General features: G+C 45.8%; 1 protein-coding gene across 1 annotated transcript in view; it reads left to right on the plus strand.

Moving 5' to 3' along the window:
- The window catches only part of LOC135260726 (dnaJ homolog subfamily C member 13-like), a 38820-nt gene that overhangs the window by 485 nt on the left and 24620 nt on the right, over positions 1-13715 (plus strand). Inside the window, exons 2-14 of the mRNA XM_064346193.1 lie at positions 3518-3598; positions 6846-6921; positions 7357-7506; positions 7950-7991; positions 8553-8753; positions 9290-9496; positions 10091-10186; positions 10801-10892; positions 11088-11254; positions 11737-11816; positions 12295-12464; positions 12821-12920; positions 13432-13539. Of these exons, the coding sequence (XP_064202263.1) occupies positions 3518-3598; positions 6846-6921; positions 7357-7506; positions 7950-7991; positions 8553-8753; positions 9290-9496; positions 10091-10186; positions 10801-10892; positions 11088-11254; positions 11737-11816; positions 12295-12464; positions 12821-12920; positions 13432-13539 (1570 nt within the window). The remainder of the gene's footprint in view (positions 1-3517; positions 3599-6845; positions 6922-7356; positions 7507-7949; positions 7992-8552; positions 8754-9289; positions 9497-10090; positions 10187-10800; positions 10893-11087; positions 11255-11736; positions 11817-12294; positions 12465-12820; positions 12921-13431; positions 13540-13715) is intronic.

Here is a 13715-nt window from a genome sequence, read left to right on the forward strand (position 1 = left end):
GACCATGACAATATACAAATGAGCAAACTGACATGTAGGAAAATCAAATACAGACAGACATTAATGACGTACACCTTGAAACAAGTGGAAGTCAAATATTTGATAATTACAGAAAGGACTTTGAAGGACTGCTTCAATCACCATACTTCAAAAGCCTTGTTGCTTTTGTTGTAATTGTTTTACCAAACTGGCAATGAAACACTAATCTTGGCTTTATCAATTTGCGCATTGTGTGGCTTCAAGGATAATACATTGGCTCTGATCCCAATTCTGAGGTATTATACCATTTTTAGATTCAGATATTTTAGTAGGTGTCCAAGGGTCATGATGCAGTATGTGGCTTTTGTAACAATTTGGTGAATAAAACTTTTTTTATACAGAGAAGCAACTACAGGATTGATTTAGTCTTACCACTCAAAGGGGAGAAATACTGAAAACAGGAATAGGAAATCATTTCTATCCTGAAATAAAGAATCCAGTTACCAATTACATAAATGCATTGCTCTTAATAAATGAAAACTTCCCGTAGCTTTTTGTTCATTTGTGCAACTGTTAGAAAATACCTTTATACAAAAGACATCTTCAAAAAGTAGTATATGCAGCAAAGAGAAGTGCTGTAGACACAGATTCAACTGCCGCACGAAATGTTCTGTGTACACACATAAAATGAAGACAAAAAGGAGGGGAGGGGGGGACTTTTAGAATTAAGTCAGAATAAAGAATGTGAGGTCTGTGCGTAAACACGGCTGACATTTTCGCGAGAAAGCCTCCAGAGGTCGCTGCAGAATAATTATCATCGTGGGTACCACTCACGTAAATGACGGTTCTCAGCATCCACGCACAGCAGACTTGAAAAAAAATAGCCTAGCTAGACACGTACGTAGACGTTTTTATTAAGACTGCTGCCCATGCCAAATCAGGCTAAACTCGAAAATGTTGGCTGGTTACTCGTTAAAAAAACCTGCAATGGCACTTGAATTCCAACAATGGATTATTACCAGATCCTTCTTTCGTGGCTATTCCTTGAATCTGCGCTTCTTCCGAAGTCGCCAATCAGCTGATAGTCCTGTGACAGTCGGAGGCGGGGTACGTGCGCGAAGGGGCTAAGGAGCGACCAGCTGTGGCGCAGCTACAGTGGCGATGTCCTCCTTCTGAGTGAGTAGAACAAGTGTCCAGCTAATTAAGCTGGACTGTGCCGGGTAAATACAAAACTACGACCTTTCGAGGGAGCAGGCGGAGGGACGAACTCCAGCTGCCAAGAGCAGTTCAGGTGACGGCGATGTAACGCGGTCTCTGTTTTCAGCGCATCGCAATGATCAATGTTCGGTTGCATACCTGCTTACCTATCCTCGAGGTGCACGGGAAAATAACAATCTCGGCAGTAGCTACGGAGCTGGAAGTTGTACCTTGAATCCGCAGTGCATTGTTTTTGAGGGCAGTGGCTTGCTTTGACTATATTAACTAAATGCGAGCTAGCCAACTGAAATATTTTTAAAAATCTGGTATAAATATCTGAAGTCTGCTATAAATGCGTATTATAACATTTGAAGAGCTGGAACCTGCTACTGTTCTGTATTTTGTCCTACATTTCCCTATTCCGTTTTCATTTGCTAGAAAGCAAATTTACATTAAATTGTGCTTTTTGGCAATCTTCAACAGTCACTTCACGTGAATGTGGTGACTGGAAGAGCAAGCTTCTGCTACCCTGTTGCAGTGTTCTGCAGCCTAGTGTAGATGTTTGCTACTTCGCAGTAAAATGTTCAGTGTTAAACCAACTCTTACAGAGTGTATACGGTCCCAATTGGACTCATGTATACTCATGATTCGAATTAACACCGGACATTGAACTGTGTGCTTTCATTGTTGTTTGAGCTGTAACTTTGCACATTGTCTGTTATTTGCTTTGTAAACAGAATAGAACAGTGTGATGAGAATATAAGTGGTCGCAGAGGTGTCACTTTGCCTAAAAAGCATATTTCATCTGCCATAGGAAGTTGAGGAATTTTGGACAGTAGTCAATTGTTTTTGAGTTGCAGGTGGCTGGAGGTCAGACAGAGGGATAAATACACTTTCAGATATTCTTACTGAAAAGTTCTGTTTTTGTTGACAATATTGGTTTGTATACCACAGCTGTCACCACTATGTGGAGTTGCTATTCTCAAGTGAAGTATCGAGTGCAACTTTTTCGAGCCAGGTCATGGCGTGGGTACTTTTGCAAGAAATAGCCTAATCGTTTGACAAATTACACGTGCCCCAAATCCACGAACAAATGCACTTAGGATTAAATGTGGTTCAGGAATACAATGTCAATAGATTGGTGTGGTGTTCATGTTAGGGCCTTGTGTAAGAAAGCAGGTATTGATACTGAGGGCTGTTGTTGTTGAGTTTGGTCTTTAACTCTAGAAATGGCAGGAAGGAAGGGAGCAGTAAGATGCTGCCAGAATCGCTGCAGATTGCTGACGAAGGGGAACCCTCCAGCGGCACTGGCACTGCGAGACTGCTGTGTTCCCTACAACTCAGATGCCTCTGTGTGTGTGTGTGTGTGTGTGTGAGTTTGTGTGTGTGTGCGTGCATGTGTGTGTGTGTGGGGGTGTGTGTGTGTGTGTGGTGTGTGTGTGGTGTGTGGTGTGTGTATGCGTGTGCGTGTGTGTGCGTGTGTGTGCGTGCATGTGTGTGTGTGTGTTGTGTGGGTGTGTGTGTGCGTGTGTGTATGCGTGCGCGTGTGTGTGTGTGTTGCGTGTGTGTGGGTGTGCGTGTGTGTTTGAGCATGTGTGCATGTGTGTGTGCGTGATCCATTGCATACTGCGATTTTATTTTCTTAACTAAAACTGTGTGATCAGTTTTAAGAATGCGTTCTGGCTCCTGTGCGTATACACTCATAGTTTGGATTGTGCACAGAATATTGCATGTTCTACTGAATGCATTGTGAGTGCACCAGCTTTCATATCATGGTGGCACTAACTGGAAAGTGTCTTCAGAATAGACGGCTATAATCTTGCACAGGGTGCATCCTGGGAACAGCGCAATCAGCATGAAATGGGGCAGTATTCCAGGCAGCTGATTAGACACTCCAGAGGAAGCAGGGCTTCGTAGGCTCTGAATTATGCTGAATGTCGTGTTTTGGACTAAGCCTCTTTCCCACAGGGTCACTGAGAAAGATCAGACCTCAAACTGATTTAACGGATTCCAGGTTATCAGTGGCAGCATCACAGATTCAACTTTTTTTTGGGGGGGGGGAAAGGTTATAGTGCACGCATGCCTGTTCAGATTGTGGAGAGTTGCCACCTCAACCATGAATGTTTAAGAATCCGTTCAGTCCTGAAAGTTAAAACATTGCACTGTCCAGATGCTCACAGCTAAAATTTTCATTAAGAATGCTGTAGAGAATGCCTTCTTTAAAGAGGCTAGGCGTGCTGCTTGTGGATGTAATGCGTTGAAAAACACTTTTAATCGGTTAGAACATGTACTCCCTCCACATCTTGTCTTACGATGCCTCTCGTGTCCTTCCATGTTTCAGCTCTTTCCAGAAGATGAGTGTCCTCAAAGGCAACAAAGATGTGGCCTGTTTCTACACCACCAAGCACTCCTGGAGAGGAAAGTAAGAGTTACTTTCAACCCCGTCGAATGGACCTTTATGGCTAAAATAGGTCATCTGCAGACGCGGATGCGAAACCATTCTGCGGATGCAAAACCGTTATCTATGCATGTGGAAATTCAAGGAGTCACGGTTGACCAAACAATCCTGAATATTGTAAACATTGTACGACTAAGCAAACTCCAAATGAAACGAGCAGGTTGTAACTGCCTTGGAAAGTCAGTAAGTCTCAGAGATCTTGCATGACTTCAATTGCTTCCAGCACATCCTGAAGGCAATGGGTGGGAGACTCGAACACGCTACACAGTGTTACTGCCCAGCCATTTCAGAATGCCATCGACAGCAAAACAATTTGTGGTCAAAACATGGAAAAAAAGAGGAGCCTTTCTATTGGCTGCTGGGCGGAGGGCTTTGCACACAGCTGTTGACGCCATTGCAGCGATTCGGTTTAAGCGACGCTTTAGCAATGCAGGACCCGAGAGTGCCTGTTGACGGGCCCGGTACTTTGGCTGTCTTGTGAGAGTTCAGCTACACTCAGGCTGAACGTCATTGCTCAGAAAATTCTGCTTTACTTAGGAATCATAGACTCCCTATTGCTTAACGGCAGATCTTAATTAAACTTGACCTGGATTAATTAATTTTTTTTGTCCATTTCGACAGTATTTTCTTCAGTTGGTTCAGAAATTGACTGAGCCCTACATTTTGGATTCGGAATAAAAGTCAACTGCAGAGTTCTTTGTTTCTCTCTGGTTTTGATCACACAACTTCATGTGATGTCACAATGCCACGTGATGTCACAAAGGGCAGAGTCTGCATTGCAGTGCACAAGCCCTCCTGCACAGGACACTTTTACAGGACAGAAGGGTTAACCATTAATCCACAGAATTACCCCAAAGATGCATGATCTTGTGTACACCCAGCCACCCCCCATCCCCCCACCCTACCCCCCCTCACTCCCTTCTCCTGTCTCCCTCTCTCCTGAGTAACAGTGAATAATTGTTCAGGAGAACAGTGAACACACTGAATGAACTGGCCTGGCTTGTCGAGAATGAAACTGAATGAGTTCATCTGCGTGACTGTCCGCTCCCACAGTGCAGCCAGAGATGTCACTGTGATCTGGCTCTGCCTGAACTGGAACATGCTGACCAATGCATCTGCACTGTAAAATGTTCAGTGTCAAATCCACTCCTACAGTACATGTACATGTGGTCCCTATTGGACTCATACGTACTCTGTGTTAGAGTTGAATTAACACTAGACAGTTTGTGGAGTCGCACTCTGTTGTATCTCTGAAAGACTGAAAATATCTCTAGGGGATTTAGTCTTGCCATATAGACTCGGCTGCTGTACCCTTAGTGGGCTGCTGCCTGAAGCTCGGTTTGTCTGCCACCAAGCATAAATAGGATTTCACCTCCTGTAGCCTGGACTGCCAGCTTGCCTTTTGAGGCTCTGTATGGGGTCCACCCCCCACATGATTGTCCTGCCGTTTAGGAGAAAACCCAGCTGTATTTGGTTGAAAAGTGTAAGTTTTCTAGCCGACTAGGATGTAGCCAGGCTATATTCGGGTAAAACCTGAGCTATATTGGGATTAACCTATATAGTCCATTTATGTCAAACCATCTCCCAGCCCCAGATTTCCACCCCTCTGGACTAGAATCCAGTTTTTTCTCACTGGGGAGGGTGGAGTGCTCTCTTCAGTGGATGTGCTATGTTTGAGCTCATCTGTAGCAGCCAAACTATGGAAGAGGTCTTGGAGAAGGCAGGACTTGGAGAGAATATCAGATACAGCATATCATTCTTAGCCAGTTTAAGAAAGGAAAGGTGAACTTGAGTTTCATCAGTATTGGAGTGGGAGGATGAACCATGTGAAGAGATGACAGACCCAAATGATCCTAAAAAGGCCTATGAAGTTTTCTTTAGAAAAAGGAAAAATTAAAAACCCTCCTATAAAATACAGCAACTTGTGCTCAACTGTGTACGGCACAGTATCACAGAACAGTCTTTTGACTGCAAAGCTGCCTTTGAAAAGTGCACCCTGGTCACAGGTGCACAGTGGTCCATGTCCCCTGATCCGTCACTTATGAAGTTGTGTAAAACAGCGGTGTCATTGGTCATATAAAACTAAAGGTTTATAGGCCTTCCTATATACACAACTGCTGAGCAACGCATTTCTTTGTGTAAAGTCTGAGCAAGGTGAGAGCGTGAAAGGAAATGTGTGTTGATCTCAGCCCTCAGTTGAGGAGAATGACCATTGACTGAGCTTCTTATGACCAATGACCAATGACTGAGCTCCTTATGACCAATGACCAATGACTGAGCTTCATATAGTTTCAGGTATCAGGTGTGCATATGTGGGTATGGCCAATCAGCTGTGATTGCTGATCAGAAACACCTGTTTGGGACCTCTATAAAAGAGCCTGTTCTCTACCTCTCTGATCCCTCTCTCTCTCAACCAGGAGGAAGAACAGTGACCTACTAACCACCACTTTCCCCCCTTTTATTTCTTCACTCTGCTCTTTGTGTTTTTGATACTTTAATAAACTAATTTTGTAATCAGTCCCATTTTGTGTTTGATTCCTTTTTGTTATGGCCTTTTAGAGCCGGGGCCGTAACACCAATGACTGAGCTTCTTATGACCAGTGACCAATGACTGAGCTTCTTATGACCAGTGACCAATGACTGAGCTTCTTATGAACAATGACCAATGACTGAGCTTCTTATGAACAATGACCAATGGCTGAGCTTCTTATTACCAATGACCAATGACTGAGCTTCTTATGAACAATGACCAATGGCTGAGCTTCTTATGAACAATGACCAATGACTGAGCTTCTTATGACCAGTGACCAATGACTGAGCTTCTTATGAACAATGACCAATGACTGTGGCACTTATGACCAGTGACCAATGACTGAGCTTCTTGGTCAGAATTTGTTTTTCCTGATAAGCAAACATTTGTACTTGTTTGTTTGAGTATTGTTTTGCTGAATGTTGTTTGAGGGCCTGTTTCCCAGACATGGATTAAACCTAGCCCTAGAATAAAAGAGAGATTAAATGAAGCTCTCCGGTGAAATAATAATAATTTAGTCTAGAACCACACTTAATCCATGCCTGGGAAACCAGCCCTGGGTGTTTGTTAGGTGAGTGTGCTTCGGTTGTTGTTGTTTCACAGGTATTTGTTTCATGTGCTCTTCCGCTGTTTTCTGTATAGCAGTGTGTCTTTCTTACCCTCTTCTCCTGGCTGTTTCAGGTACAAAAGAGTATTTTCAGTGGGGACCCATGCCATCACCACCTACAATCCCACAACTTTAGAAGTAACAAACCAGGTCAGTTTAAAATCCACCTGTTTAAATGACTATACCGCAGCTCCGCTAATGCTTTGAGCCACATTTGCATGAACAATGAGCATATAGCACCCTCACTGTATGACTGTTACACACTTTGGCAATGAATCAGCAATCTTGCAACCACTGATTACACACAGAGCTTTGTTTTTAGACTTGTTTCTGTACAGTACTCTATATTAGCTCTTATATGCTTAATGTAATATTTTGTATACGCTCAAATTTAACCTTGTCAGCTCCATTCTAACCTATTAGAAAATTTTGATTGAGATAACCACCTGAACATTAAATTCTCACCTTTCATTAAGTTTATTTTCATATTTGAAATTTGATCATTTTAAACCTCAGAAATGCATGTTTCTGTGTTTGTGTGCGTGTGTGTGTGTATATGTGTGTATGTGTGTGTGTGTGTGTCAGTGGCCATATGCAGACATCTGCAGGATAGCCCCAGTGGGAAAGGGTCAGGGGTCGGAGTTCAATATCACCTTCCGCAAAGGCGCCGGCAAGAAGTCCGAGACGCTCAAATTCTCCACTGAGCACAGAACCGAGCTGCTCACAGAGGCGCTGGTGAGAGACCGTCTGACTGAGAGACCGCGTCTCCCACGCTTCCTTTCAGAGAAACTGCTTCACAGAGAAACTGCCTTACGAAGACACCACTTTACAGAGAATCGGTTTCGCAGATAAATCGCTAGTACTGAGAAACTGTTTTTACTGAGAAACCGCTTTTACTGAGGAGCCACTTCAGTCAGAGGCTGTCACACAGAGAAACCACCCCAGGGGGAAACCCCTTCATTGTCTTGCTGAGAGACCACCTGGGTTCACTGAGTTTCATAGGGAGTTCTGGTATTCATCAATCGAGTGACAGATCACTTCTAACTTATACTTTTTTGCGCCAATGAAGTATTGTTTCTCGATCTCATCTAAGGCACTGTGAATTATATTTGCTGTAAACCCTGACAAGTCACTCAAGTTGTGTAGTCCATTGTTTCTCTTTCTCTCTCTTACTGCAGCGATTTCACACTGATTTCTCTGATGGGAAGAAAATTGGCAAGGTGAGTAGCATGCAGTGATCAGGTGACAGAGTTTGTGTGATGTGTGTGTACCAGGGAGGAGAGAACCATGGTAAGGTCTATTGATCAAAGTGCAAGAGATTCTTCAGAGAGTCTAATCCCAAAGATGTATGACCGTGTGAACAAATTAGTATTTGCTTAGGAAGGGATGCATTAGAGTTTATAATATTTTGCTTGGATATTTAACCCAGTCCCTGCAGGAGTGGGTGGAGCAGTAGTGTACATAGTATTACTGCCTCCCACCTGGACCTTCAGCAGATCCTCCTGTCACTTTGAACTTGCATGGCATCACCCAGTGTTTGGATCATATTTCACCAGAACGACCAAGCATAGCACTGTGCGTGATCTCAACACCAATCACAGCACAGTGACTGATCTCCTGGTACACCAATCAGCGCAGCGACTGATCAAGACACCAATCACAGCACAGTGAATGAAGTTCCGGGTTACCTTATAGCCTCACGTATTAGCCTGTATTCATCAGGGTGCGTCGAGGTTGCCTGTGGGTCGCGACCCCATGATGTGCTGGTGTTCTCCCCTCAGCGCTACAACTGCTTCAAGCACCACTGGAGCGACTGTCGGCGGCTGGTGGTGCTGGAGGTGACCCCGTGGGGCATCGACCAGATTGACCCCCACACCGGCCGCCTGCTGACCTCCTACGAATATCGCTCCATAGAGGGCTTCACCGAGCTCTCAGACTACCAGGGAGGCTTCTGCATCCTGTACGGGGGCTTCAGCCGACTGGTACGTCTGTGTGTGTGTGTGTGTGTGTGCGTGTGTGTGTGTAGTGTGTGTGTGTGTGTGTTTTGTGCATGTGTGTGTGTGTGTGCGTGTGTGTGTGTGTGTGTGCGTGTGTGTGTGTGTGTGTGTGTGTGCACGTGTGTGTTTTCGTGCAAGATTGTGTGTGTGCACGTGCGTGTGTGTGTTTTGTGCGTGTGTGTGTGTGTGTGTATGCGTGCATGTGTGCGTGCACACGCAAGCTTGTGTCTGTGTGTGCAAGTGTTTTCACAGTAATGTATGTGCGTTATACAGTATGTTTTATTCCCAGAACTGATGTTCTGCCAAGTTCAGTGTTCACAAAGGATTATAGATTTTTTTTATTTGCCAATATAGAACAGTATAATTTCACAAACTGGCTCATTGAAAGAGAATCCCTGTTATTATTCTTCCTCTGTCCTCCATCTCGCACACGTTTCTTTTTTTCAACTCCATCTCCCTCCCCTCATTCTGCCACTCCTCTTAACCCCCCCCCCCCCCTCCCCGACCCCCTCGCCCCCCAGCACTTGTTTGCCTCGGAGCAGAGGGGCGAGCTCGTCTCCGGCGCCATAGAGCATGCTGGGAGTTTTGTTGGCATCGCGCTGCGGCAGCGCCGGGAGCTGCTGGACCTCGACGGCTTTTCCGCCGCGCGGCTCGGCAAGTACAGCGCCGACCGCTGCGTCACCTCGCTGGCAGAGTTCACCGTGCAGAAGGTCTCGCCCCGCCACCAGGTGAGCACCCGTCTCTGTCTCTCTGTCTGTCTGTCTCTCCCTCTCTCTTTCTCTGTCTCTCTCTCTCTCTCTCTCTCTCTGTCTGTCTCTGTCTCTGTCTTTCTCTCTCTCTCTTTATCTCTCTCTCTCTCTCTGTCTGTCTCTGTCTCTCTGTCTTTGTTTCTCTCTGTCTCTCTTTCTGTCTATAACTCTCTCTCTGTCTCTCTTTCTGTCTCTGTCTCTCTTTCTGTCTCTGTCTCTCTTTTTCTCTCAGTCTGTCTTTCTCTCTGTCTTTGTCTCTGTCTCTCTCTGTCTCTGTCTCTCATTCTGTTTCTCTCTCTTTCTCTATCTCTCTTTCTCTTTCTCTCTCTCTCTCTCTCTCTGTCCTGCTAGTCCAGCTGTAATGGGTGTTTCGTCCGTGGTTATCGACCCTTTTCAGGTGTAAGTTCACAAATATGCTAGTAGAATGTTCTTGTCTTAATGTTCTAATGTTGCAATCGCTAATGGTAATCGAAAGAAATGGAATTCTAGAACACAGACTTAAAATTAAAAAAAAAAAAAAAAAACATTGCAAAAAACCTGCTCTTTAAATGGTTAATTACTCCATCCGTCCAGGAGCCAGTGAAGAGGATTCTGGGATTGACCGAGGCCTGTCTGGTAGAGAGGGATCCCGCCTCTTATAACATTGTCACCCTAAAACCATTTGGGGAGGTAGGTGACCCTTGCTGGGGAGCTGGGCTGGTGGGGGCAGCATGGGGTGGGACTGGTTTAACCCAATCCCAGCTTTGTTTTTAGCTTGAACTCACACTCACGTCCACATACACGTGAACTGCCAGAGAAAGTGTAAAAATGTGTGGTTCAGGGTACTTTTATGACATAAAAATTAAATACACAAAAGATTAGCCCAACAGACTACACTGGGCTGGTGATAATGACACTATTACACACTGCACCCATAACAAATTAATGAAAATAACCAACATCAGGCAGATACAGAATCATTTATGCACACACACACACACACACACACACACTTGAATTATCCCCAGAGAATGGATTGTGTGACACAGTGCACTTGCTTCACAGACCTTGATTAGCATGATGAAGAGCTAAAACGTGTGGACAAAGTCATCAGTCAAATCCATGATTAAGTCCCACATTAGTACCAATCGGTGTCTTTGAAATGAACTACCGAACATACTGAACACAGGCACCCTCTACAGCAGTGGTCACCATAATGGCTCAAATACCCATGTGTATGTTGTTCATTAGCCTGATTGTCCATTACATTTAGGTGCTGATGTTATTCGTGCTCATGTCTGCAGGTGTTTGCTCTTATCTGTGATGCAGCGAACCCCCAGGTGTTCACCATAGAGTTTATTACGGGCCAGATCAGACGGTATGCTTCCACAGAAAGGTAAGGCGCCACGTGCACAGTGTGTCCCCGTTATGTGTCAAATATGCATTGTTTGTGTGTGTGTGCGTGCGTGTGCGCATGCGTGTGTGTGTGTGTGTGTGCCTATATGTGTCTGTGTGTGTATCTGTGTGTGTGTGTGTGTGCGCGTGCCTGTGTGTGTGTGTGTGTGTGTATACTGACCAGCTTCTCCTGCAGGGACTCCCTGATGGCCAGCCTGCTGGACGGGGTGCGGGCCTCGGGGAACCGGGACGTGTGTGTGAAGATGACCCCCACACTGCGGGGGCAGCGCTGGGGGCTCCTCTGCATGCCCGTGGAGGAGGAGGTGGAGAGCCTGCACCTCAAGTTCCTCGCCGCACCCCCCAGTGAGTCACAAACCACCCCCCCCCCTTAAAAAGAAGATCCAGAACCCTCAACCTAAATGCATGTTTATGCCCCACCACAGAACCATAGCACAAGTCGTTGTGACGACCCACACAGTAAATGTCCGGTGTTAACTGAACTCATTACAGAGTACATGTGAGTCCAATGTGCCTACTGTAAGAGTTGATGTGACAATTTCACTATGCGGACTGTTATGTTGGTCACCAGTCGGCACCCTGAGCCGACCAGAGGAGGATGGGTTTCCCCCTTGAGCCTGGTTCCTTCCAAGGTTTCTTCCCATCTTCCTTGCCACTGTTGCCTTAGGCTTGCTCCTGTGGGGGTTTAGAGGCCAGGGTTGTCTGTAAAGCACATTGTGACAACTGCTGTAAAATACGCTATGCAAATAAAATTTGATTGATAAATTTGATTGATTATCCCGGGAAGTTGCAGGTATTTTGACTCGGTTCTGCTCAACTCTCCTCAGATGGAAGTTTTGGGGACGCCGTGCTGAGGTTCAACGCCAACATCTCCTACAGTGGCGTCCTGCACGCTGTCACGCAGGACGTGAGTCCCGCACAGCCCCCTGCCTTTCCGCCTGTGTTATATAACAACACACACTTTTCATTGTGCTGAGCAGTGCTGGACGGTGGTGTCTGTTCATTAGTTTTTTTCCATGTTAACCATTCAGGCAGAGGTTTTACCCTAAAAGAAGTGATTCACACCAGTTATACCTGCTGCTGTCAGCTCAGTGCATTATGTAAACTAAAGAGTTTCAGTTGACGGTGCATTCATGAATATGGTTTAGACGCAAGGCCACTAGTTGTTGGGTTCTGTGTTTTTAATCTCAAGTACGAGTTGGTTTTTCCTATGTTAAACGATCCAGAACGCAAAATATCAGATGAAAAAAGAAAACAAAATGGAGATTGAAGGAATTTTGATCATATAGAATGACTTTGGCTTGACTGTGCTATTGAGTCCTGTACAGCACACGGTTATGTTGTATTTCAGGATGGTAATCTCTCCTCTCCCCACCCCTCTCCAGGGCCTGTTCTCAGAGAACAAGGAGAAGCTCATCAACCACGCCATCTTGGCTCTGCTGTACCAGGAGCCGGAGCTGCCGGGGCCCAACGCCGAGCTGGAGGGCCAGTTTCAGGCAATGCGCCGGCTGGTGGCCTCCAAGGCCGGGTTCCAGGCCTTTACCCAACAGGCCAAGTACGAGACTCTCTCTCCTTCCCTCCATCCCTCTCTCCCTCATCTCTCATTCTCTCTCTGTCTCGCCCTCCCTCCCTCACCTCTCACTCTCTCTCCCTCCCTCCCTTCTCACTCTCTCTCTCTCTCTCTCCCTCCCTCCCTTATCTCTCACTCTCTCTCCCTCCCTCCCTTCTCACTCTCTCTCTCTCCCTCCCTCCCTTATCTCTCACTCTCTCTCTCCCTCCCTCCCTTATCTCTCATCTCTCTCTCTCCCCCTCCCTCATCTCTCTCTGTCTCTCTCTTTCTCTCTGTCTCTCTCTCTTTCTTTCTCTTTATTTCTTCCTCTCTCCCTCCCTCATTTAGCGTTTGTGTTCCAGGTTCAGGGAGAAGCTGGGGATGAAGACGGTGAGGGCGCTGAAGAGGAAGAATGATGGAGTGACGCACGCCGCCATCGACATGCTCTGTGCGCTCATGTGTGTGAGTGTCCACCCTCCTCTCTGTCCTCACCAGGTCATATACCTTGCGACAGGGCTGTAGCACCCCCTGCTGCCCACACTGATTGGTGCTCATTTTTAGCCAAAGACTTGGCTCGAGTTGCTGCCTCCAGCTGGGGCCCAACCTTCATGAAACCCTGATTTGTCAGAAAACCTGGTCAGAGTGTGAACCTGGTTAGGCTCATAGTATCATAAGGTTATATTGGTACAGTATTTATGTTATACTGGTGATGATATAATAATGAATAAATGATAATTTTGGTGTAGATTGTAGCAGTGTTATGGTAATGGTATTGATGATGGTCATCGATTGTAGTCGGGGTCTTAAAGTTGGTGCGATTATGATGGTGCCAATGTGAAAATGTAGTAATACTGTCGGAAAGATAACTAGCCTTAGGAATGTTAGAGAAGGATCATAATGAAGGTAATGCAGTAGCGTTACCATGGTTGCAATTATGATGTCGATGCTGACAATGCCACTGGCGTGATTTCAGCCAATGCACGACGACTACGACCTTCGTCAGGAGCAGCTGAACAAGGCCTCCCTGCTCTCCTCCAATAAATTCCTGGAGAACCTTCTGGAAAAGTTCATCAGCAATGTGGTGAGTGTGAGGCAGAGGGAGGACATCAGGCAAAGCCTTCGCAAGCATTTCTGTGGTGAAAAGTCAGTGAGAAGTCAGAGTAACGCTGCGTGGGTGTTCAGGTGAAAACCCAGCTATATTTGGTGGAGTGAAGTGAAAGTGAAAGTTTTCTAGCCGAATAGGACATAGACAGGGTA

This window comes from Anguilla rostrata, chromosome 8, assembly GCF_018555375.3.
Source record: "Anguilla rostrata isolate EN2019 chromosome 8, ASM1855537v3, whole genome shotgun sequence".
In the NCBI taxonomy this organism is placed as follows: domain Eukaryota; kingdom Metazoa; phylum Chordata; class Actinopteri; order Anguilliformes; family Anguillidae; genus Anguilla; species Anguilla rostrata.